Source organism: Sapajus apella, unplaced genomic scaffold (genome assembly GCF_009761245.1).
Source record: "Sapajus apella isolate SASKATOON/1434 unplaced genomic scaffold, GSC_monkey_1.0 scaffold220, whole genome shotgun sequence".
Taxonomy (NCBI): Eukaryota; Metazoa; Chordata; class Mammalia; order Primates; family Cebidae; genus Sapajus; species Sapajus apella.
In genome coordinates, this window is record NW_022437160.1 from 563,831 (window position 1) to 572,831 (window position 9,001).

General features: G+C 55.0%; 1 protein-coding gene across 1 annotated transcript; it reads right to left on the reverse strand.

The window, feature by feature from the left end:
* Window positions 1-4,488: 4,488 nt before the first annotated feature.
* KCNJ14 (potassium inwardly rectifying channel subfamily J member 14) lies at window positions 4,489-8,746 on the reverse strand. Its single transcript, XM_032271002.1, has 2 exons — window positions 7,683-8,746; window positions 4,489-5,630 (listed from the first exon to the last, which is right to left on the reverse strand). Exons 1-2 carry the CDS (start codon window positions 8,394-8,396, stop codon window positions 5,034-5,036), a joined length of 1,311 nt encoding a protein of 436 aa, XP_032126893.1. The 5' UTR covers window positions 8,397-8,746; the 3' UTR covers window positions 4,489-5,033.
* Between the last annotated feature and the right edge of the window lie 255 nt (window positions 8,747-9,001).

Sequence of the window (9,001 nt, forward strand, 5' to 3'; positions counted from 1 at the left end):
GACACTGGGAGACTAGGTCAACCGAACCCCGCCTCCAGTAATGCGTTACTAAGGGGTGGTACTTTGTTAGTCTTGTTGCCAGGGGGCGGGGCTACAACTGTGGCTTGTTTTTGTAAGCCACACCTCCTAGCAGTCCATGCTGGCTTCTGACCGCAGAGGTTGCCATGCAACGGGGAGCCGCTTTCGGCCTCTTTTGCATTTCTTCTCCGGGTACTTTCCTCTCCTCTCAGTACCTCCTAATCTTCAAACTCCTTACCATCATCTATGCCATCCCCATCCCCCTCAGCCTCTTCAGAGTCATGGGGTGGTGAAACGAAAGATTTATTCTCTTTTTTTTTTTTTTGGAATCCTGCTCTGTCACAGAGGCAGTGGCGCGATCTCGGCTCACTGCGACCTCTGCCTCCCGGGTTCAAGCGATTCTCCTGCCTCAGCCTCCCGAGCTGGGACTACAGGCACACAGCACCACGCCTGGCTAATTTTCGTTTTTTTTATAGAGACGGAGTTTCACCGTATGGGTCAGGCTGATCTTGAACTCCTGACCTTGTGATCCGCCCGCCTTGACCTCCCAAAGTGCTGGGATTACAGGTGTGAGCCACTGCGTCCGCCCAAGATTTACTTTTTCTAAATGCTATGCTATTTGGTGTCACGGAGAATAGAACAGGGGAAGGTGAAATTTAGTGAAAGCACAGGCTTGGCCTTCCTGGCGCCTTCTGCTGCTCAGACTCCTCCCTCATTCCCCCAAACTCCTCCTCTTAGCTTAGTATCATCCTCCTAATACTCCTCCCTTCCACAAGCATCCTCTCACCTCTCTGATTCCTTCTCCCATCTCAGAAGGCCTTTTCTTTCTCTCTGGCTTCCCTTACTTCACCGTCCCCCTCATCCTCTCATACCCTTGCCCCCCCCCTTTTTTTGGGGGGGTATGGAGTTTCACTCTTGTTGCCCAGGCTGGAGTTAAGTGGCACAATCTCGGCTTACTGCAACCTCAACCCGCCAGGTTCAAGGGATTCTCCTGCCTCAGCCTCCCAGGTTTGGAGGGGAGACCCAATAAGTGCCAAGGCAGGAGTCCGAAGCCTCAGCCTATTCCCATAGAAGTAAAGAAGAAGAAAATAACTAGAGATCTAACCACAGTAGTTATTCACAGGTGGTCTTAGTTATTCATAGGTGATCTTAGTTCTTTTACTAATGACTCTCAGGTCGCAAAGTGTGAACCTGGGGTGACATTGCGAAAGGAATGACCCTAAGGCAAGACACTAAGCTGTCTGTCACACCCGTGGAAGGGCTGCTGGAGGGTGCCTTGGCTCTGCAGCAGCACCAGCGCTGGGAAAGCGCCCGCTGTTTAGCAAGCTGCAGAAAGAAATGTCAGAGATGTCTCCTTCCCCCGGGGAGGTAGGAGAAAACTTCACTCCTCCAAGCTCTTGCGGTAGGCCTGGTGGCTGTCAGGTAGGCCCACAGACATCCAGGGACTTAACTGTCTCTTTGTGATGCTGTGCTTCAGTGGTCACGTCCCATGTCCACTCTCATGTTCTGTTTCTGCACCTGGTTCCTTTTTTCTTAGAAGAGATAATCAGTAAAGGTAATATAAATCTTTATGTCTTTGTTCTTTCTTGACAACTATGGAAAAGTGCTGACGCATTATGCTCCTTACCTCATCTCGGCTACTAGAAAGTCTTGGGTCCCCACCTATATGACACGTGATGTTCTTGACCCTGTCACTGACCACCAATGCCACGCCCTACCTACTCTGCCCCCAGCTTTATACTCAATAAAAGTCAGAGTGTGCGGACACTCGGGGTCACTGCTGGACTCCACTCCTTGGTTGGCAGTGGACCCCAGGGCCAAAACTCTCTTTTTTCTATCTCTGTGTCTTGTGTCTTTTATGTCTACAGTTTCTCCTCTCCACACCAGCAGAGGGGCTCAAAGGACCCTGTAGGGCTAGACCAAGTAGCTGGGATTACAGGCACCCACCACGATGCCTGGCTAATTGTTGTATTTTTAGTAGAGTCAGCGTTTTGCCGTGTTGGCCAGGCTGGTCTCGAACTCCTGAACTCAGGTGATCCACCAGCCTCAGCCTCCCAAAGTGCTGGGATTACAGGCATGAACCACCATGCCCAGCCACCCTTGCCCTTCTTAAACTCCTCCCTTCTCTGAGAATCCTTCCTCCTCTAAGGCCACTTCCCCTGCCCCAGCCTCTGGGTCCCATTACTTGGAATGGGGTCAAGGGCCTGGGTGAAATGGGGAAGCCAGGCACCCCGGTAAATAGGAAAGCCATCATGGAGGTTGAAGTGGTGCCTGGGCCTTGTCCTCATTTGCTGTCCCTGGGCTGGGCAGGTGGGGACGGATTCAGGGCCAGGACCTGGTTAAGCTGTCGGATTAGACATGGAGGCCCTTAATCCCCTCACTGACCTTTATGAGTGGCCCAGGCCCTGCCCTCCTCAGTGGAAAACCAGGCTGGGCTGCCCTGCTCCCACCCTCCTTCCAAACAAAGCCCCCTCCCTGCCCCTTCACTTCCAACTTAACATCCTTTCCCAACCCTGCGTTTCCATGGCCCCCGCCCCCGTCCCTTCCTACCCCAGACACCTGAGCTGAAAGGAAACCCAGCTAATTAATCCCGTCCGGTTATTAGGTGGGGATTCTGAAGGATAAAGGGAGATGGAGAAGCTGGAGGGGGCACCTGGGTTGATGCAGCACTCGTGAAGGCTGAGTGCCAGTGATGGTGGCTGCCCTCGGTTCAGAATACAGGCTGGGAACACATCCCCCTCCCTGTCCCTGGCTGCCTCTGCAGCTGGCTCCCAGCCTGTAGGGTACTTAGGTAGATGGCAACATGGGCAGGGGGCTAGGTCCCAGGACCCATGCTCGAGAAACACATTCGCAGACACACCCACTGGGGCTCCTAATTCTTTAATCTGGGGGCCAGGTCTCCCCGTAAAACACTCACTCCCCCATAGTGGGAAGAACCTTGGTGTCCAGAGCTACCTCCTCCTTCCCAGATCCCCAAGCTGGGCCAGGGAAGGGACTCTGGCTGTGAGCCACAGCCCACGCCTACCCTTGCCCTGTGAGTCAGACACCTGAGTTCAGAGCCAGCCTCCCCTTCCAGCCTAACCTCCCCGGGCCATAGGATCGAGCACTGGGGAGAGCAGGAAAATCCCCAGGACTCGAATCCCCATCCCACCCTTGGTGAGGTGAGGACTCATCCTGCTGGAAAGGCCCCTGAAGGACTTTACAGATGGGAAACTGACATGAAGCAGAGTCCGAAGGGACACAGTAGTTGGGGCGGCATTGGGATTTACAGCAAGGCTTCTTGGGCCCTTGAAAAGGACCTCATTCCAATTAGCGCTCCATTTTTAAGCCTGTTGTAGGGACCAGGGGAAAAAATAGATATCTGTATATATATTATATATATATATAAAATACACATATATGTATAACATCTTTAAGAAGTAGACACATGGCCAGGCATGGTGGCTCACGCCTGTAATCCCAGCACTTTGGGAGGCCGAGGCGGGTGAATCATCTGAGGTCAGGAGTTCAAGACCAACCTGGCCAACATGGTGAAACCCTGTCTCTACTAAAAATACAAAAATTAGCCGGGCACAGTGGCTCAGGTCTGTAATCCCAGCCACTTGGGAGGCTGAGGCAGGAGAATCGCTTGAAGCTGGGAGGCGGGGGTTGCAGTGAGCTGAGGTCACACCTCTGCACTCCAGCCTGGGCAACAGAGTGAGGCTCTGTCTCAAGAAAAGAAAAAAAGAAAGAAATAGACACATATCACTAGGTACAGGGTTCCAGAGCATTCTAGACTCACCAGCCCTGGGCCTCCCCCTTCCTTTGTCCACTGATCAGCCCTGTGCCCTCCAGGATCTGGCCTGAACCCTCACTCCTCGGTCAGCCCAGAAATGCTGCTTCTCAAGTCCTGAGTCCACTTCCTAGCACTTCCAAGCATTCCACCTGGAGGTGACGAGAACTTCCAGGCTTTGGTCATGGACAACTCTGGATCCCCAGAGCCTTACTTCCTTTTGGCATTACAGAACCACAAGACGTCATCTAGAATCATCGAGATTCTCAACTCCATTGGGCAAACTGGAACCAGGAAAATCTCAGACATCCGGAATGGCCCCTGCCTCCTCGACTCTGTGATCAGTCTAGACCCACAGAATCCTGATTCCCTTTAGAGATTCTAGAATGGCACTTTAAAAAAAATAACCCACCCTGTGGATCCTTTAGAAACATTGCTTATTCTCTTGGCTGGATGCTCTACAACCCAAAGATGGAGTCGTGTCATGTCAAGAACTCCTAATCTGTCACTTAGCCTTTCTGAACCCGTTTTTGTGCATTCTAGAAACATTACTCTTTAGTTTCTGGAGCAGTTCAACTCTCCAGGTCAAACCTGTCCTAGAATCGCCAGTGCTTGCTTCTGTGGTCAACCTAGACTCACAGAATCTCAACCAATGGGCTTTCTGGAACCACAGGTCTTTTCTTGACTTGCAGTCACCATTTTTTTTTTTTTTTTGTCTTTGGTCAACCAAGATGATCTTGAATGCCTAGGGCATTCCATAACCTTCCCTCCTAGATGGTTTTGCTGCTCGGTTGGCTGAGTTGAGAAGCAACACTCCCTTGAATCTTAGGTGAATCCAGACCTACAAACCCTTGATCTGTGATGCTGTCCAAGAACTATCAACTCGCTCCCCCAGAGGTGGTCTATACCACTGGTTTCTCACCCTGATAGCAATCCAGTTCCACCCATACAGAAGAATCTAGAACCACCAGTCTTTTCCTCTTGGGTGATCCAGAATTCCGGTGAGACTCAGGAATTGGGTTCATAAAGGGGTCTCAGGAGGGAGCACAGAAGCAGAGGAATTAAGGTCCAGGATGTCCATGGTGGGTCACCAGGCATAGCAGAACCTTACCACCTAGTCATGTACCCAGCAGACCTGTTGGTCTTCAAGAACACGTGCCCCCATCCCAGGAGAGAACCCTATCTCTCCATCTTGCTACCTCGGGGAAGGGGGCACACATGGGGAAGGGGACACCGGTTTGCATCACGGAGGCAGGGTCAACGCCAGGGTTGGTGTGAGAACTCGGGGGCTGGAAGCCCCGTCTTCTGTCTCCTCCCCGTTCCCTTCCTCAGCCTCATCGTCCTCATCTTCCTCCTGGCAGCAGCTCAGAGCAAGTTCATTTTCATAACAAAATGCAGTCAGAGAGCCAGGGAAGCTAGACTTGAGGCTGTGGGAAGCCTGCTCTGCCCGTTCATCCAGCTCCTTAGCACTGCAGACCGGCGTCCCTGGGACCTCATAAGTGCGATGGAAGTGGCGATAATCGACCTCATACTGGGAGCCACGCTGGAAGAGAACTGGCTCAAAACGATGGCCCCAGAGCAGTTCACCAGGGAGGTAGGATGAGCGACACTGTGTGGTCATGGCTGTGGCCTCAACCATCCCCTCGAGAATGACCACCAGCTCGAAGTCAGCCCTGGCCAGCTCAGCACGTCCTAGCTCATACAGAGGACTGGCCGAGTCGATCTCATGGACGATGGTGATGGGGGACACGAGGAAGATACGATCGGTGCCTCCATCAAAGCCCACGTCCACATCCTGGTGGTCCAGCGGGATGTACTCCCCCTCTGGGGTCACACGAGGCTGCAGCAGGAGGCAAAGAGCCAAAGAAAAGAGAGCAGGGAGCAGAGACAGGCAGAGATGGAGAGAGAGAGAAGAAGAGATGCAGAGAAAGAAGGCAAAGACCACAGGAGTGAAGGAAAGGGCGAGAACACGAATCCAGAGATGGGGCCGGCAACCCAGAGAGAGAGGAAGTCAGAGACACAGGTGAGGGCACAGAAACCCAGCGAGAGGGAGCCAGAGACCCAGGAGGGGAGGATGGAGGTCCAGAGAAAGCATGGAATGGGACAGACCCAGAGATAAAGGGAGAGGAAAGAGACTCAGGGTTTGGGAATAGAAAATGGGAAGAGGGGCGTGGCAGGGGAAGAGAAGGAGGAGAGAGGGGCAGAGTGATATTGGCATAGACACAGAAATCACCAAGACCGAGATGAAATCGAGGAGACAATGGAAAATAAGGATGACATCCAACAGAGAATTGGAGGAGAGGGAGAGAAAAATGGCTTTTAGTATGTGGCCAGAGAAAAACAAACCAGATGATAAGAAGGCGGAGTTAGGACGACCGAGGTCCAATGCTCTGCAGCCACCTCTGCCTCAGGCTTATCCCTGGGCCCTCCCCTGAGCTATCCTAGCTGCCAACCCAACTGCAAGCCCCTCCCTGGCATTGTACATGTGGACACGCTTTGGGGGGGTCTGGGTATGTTGCCCCTGCCTACCAGCTGGGTCCACAGCCACCTCTCAGGCCATGTCACTGCCCCACAGACTTCTGCAAGAGCCAGTGTCCCTCCTTGTCATGAATTCTGGCATCTCAAAGCGTCAAGGAGGAGACAGAAGTGGGAGGTGGGCACCTATCCTCCTCTTGTAACTGTCTCTGGGAGCCCCCAGTAAAGGAATCCTAGAGGTGGCTGGGAGTTGCAGCTCCCACCACCCCCAATCCTCTCCAAGTCAAGCCTCAGCCCAGAGTTCTAAAGTCACTTTACAGCCAGGCTCAATGGGTCACGCCTGTAATCACAGCACTTTAGGAGGCCACAGCAGTGGATCACCTGAGGTCAGGAGTTCAAGATCAGCCTGGCCAATGTGGCGAAACCCCGTCTCTCCTAATAACACAAAAATTAGCCAGGTCTGGTGGCAGGCATCTGTAATCCCAGCTATTCTGGAGGCTGAGGCTGGAGAATCACTTGAAACCAGGAGGCGGAGGTTGAAGTGAGCCAAGGTCATGCCACTGTACTCCAGCCTGGGTAACAGAGCAAAACTCCATCTCATAAAAAAATGAATAAAGTCACTTTACTTGGGCAAGGGCAGCTACTGGCCCAGAGTTTCTTGGGAACGGAGATGTTTGAGCAATTTGACCATAATTCTAGGACCCCTAAAGACCCTTCCTCAGGGCGCAGGAGGAAGCCACTACCCCAGGGGCCAGTGGGAGGTGCAGTTTTGTTTGGTTCCCAGTGGGAGCCAAACTCAGAGGGCTGGAGGCTGGTGGGACACAATGGGCCACTGACGCGTATTCTCCCACGGATGCCTCAGGACCCCATGCCTAGAAGCCTGGAGAGCTGTGCTCCACAGTGATGAGCTGCACCCATCCTGGGGCCTGCCTCTCCCGGGGGCCTCAAGTCACAGGCCCCGGTCTGTGCCACAGTGTCTGGTGGGAATTGTACACCTGAGCAATAGAACGGTCACTCACCTCCGCCCCCCGCAAAACTGCATCTCAGACCATCTTTGGGCAGGTCCCTTGACTCAGAAGCTTCTGGGAATTACAGCCCAGAGCCTCCACAGGCCAGGCGTGGCCCTCTCCGGTCTACACTCCCCACAGTCCCACAGGCGGCCCATCCTCAAGCCACAGGAAGCTCTATATGCCGCAAGTCCAGGCCTCCAGGAAGAGCTGGTCACAGACCTCTCTCTTGGGTTTACCTCCCCAGTTGCTCAGCAACCCCTCCGCTCTCCACAGGCCCCTGCCCCCAGAGGCTGCTGGGAGTTGTAGTTCATGACCCCTTCAGGACCGCACACCCCTCGCTCCCGGGCCTACATCTCCCACAACCCCCGAGGGCTCGCGGAAGGCTACGCTCCACCTCCCCTCCGCACCTGCAGCAGCTGGGCCCGCACGTGGGCCTCCACCAGGTGGCTGCGGCGCAGGTTGCCGACGCGCCACATGAGGCAGAGGCGGTGGTCGCGCAGCGCCACGACGGCGTTCTCGCTGAAGACCAGCGTCTCGTTGCGCTTCTTGGGTTTGGCCATCTTGGCCATGACGGCGCCCACGACGAAGGCGTCGAGCACGCAGCCGGCGATGCACTGCAGCACCACGGCGGCCACGGCGGCCGGGCACTCCTCGGTGACGCTGCGCACGCCGTAGCCGATGGACGTCTGCGTCTCCAGCGCGAAGAGGAAGGCGGCCAGGAAGCTGGCCACGTGCGAGAAGCAGGGCGCGGGCGGTGGCGGGGCGGCCAGGTCGCCGTGCAGCGAGGCGATGAGCCAGAAGGCCAGGCCAAAGAGCAGCCAGGAGGCGAGGAAGGAGCAGGAGAAGAGCAGGCACATCCAGCGCCAGCGCACGTCCACGCACGTGGTGAACAGGTCGCTCAGGTAGCGCGCGCCCTGGCCGCCCAGGTTCACGAAGCGCACGTTGCAGTGTCCGTCCTTCTTGACGAAGCGACCGCGGCGCCGGCCCACCGGTGACTGCACCGGCGCCGGCGCCCACCCGTTGCGGCACAGACCCGGTCCGGCCTCCTCTTCATCGCCAGCCCGGCTGTCTCCCGAATCCAGGACGCCGCTGAGGCGGCGTAGGGCCCTGGCCAGGCCCATTGGGCGGAGGGACCCCCTCCACTTGGCCTACTGGGGGGCGGGCGCCCCCAACCTGCTGGAACAAGAAACCGGCAAAAACGTGAGGGGCTCCAGGAATGAGTGAGCTCATCTGCCAGGCATGCTCTCCAGTGGGGCTTGGTGTCCTCATCTGTCAAATGAGTGGAACTATACTACTTTTTTTTTTTTGGAGATGGAGTCTCGCTCTGTCATCCAGGCTGGAGTGCAGTGGCGCGTTCTCGGTTCACTGCAACCTCCACCTCCCGGGTTCAAGCGATTCTCCTGCCTCAAGCTCCTGAGTAGCTGGGACCACGGGCACACATCACCACACCAAGCTAATTTTTCTGTTTTTAGTAGAGATGGGATTTCACCATGTTGCCCAGGCTGGTCTCGAATTCTTGATCTCAGGCAATCCACCCACCTTGGCCTCCTAAAGTGCTAGGATTACAGGCATGAGCCAACGGTATTTTATTTTTAATGAGACGGAGTCTGGCTCTGTTGCCCAGGCTGGAGTGCAATGGTGCAGTCTCGGCTCACTGCAACCTCCACCTCTTGAGTTTAAGTGATTCGCCTGCCTCAGCCTCCCAAGTAGCTGGGATGACAGGCGC

Bases quoted from the DNA above. Each gene is read 5' to 3' on its own strand.
- KCNJ14 (XM_032271002.1), bottom strand. From the start codon at position 8,396: ATGGGCCTGGCCAGGGCCCTACGCCGCCTCAGCGGCGTCCTGGATTCG. The intron at 5,631-7,682 runs GTGCGGAGGGGA...CTCCTGCTGCAG, and splicing joins TGCGGGCCCAGCTGCTGCAG to CCTCGTGTGACCCCAGAGGG.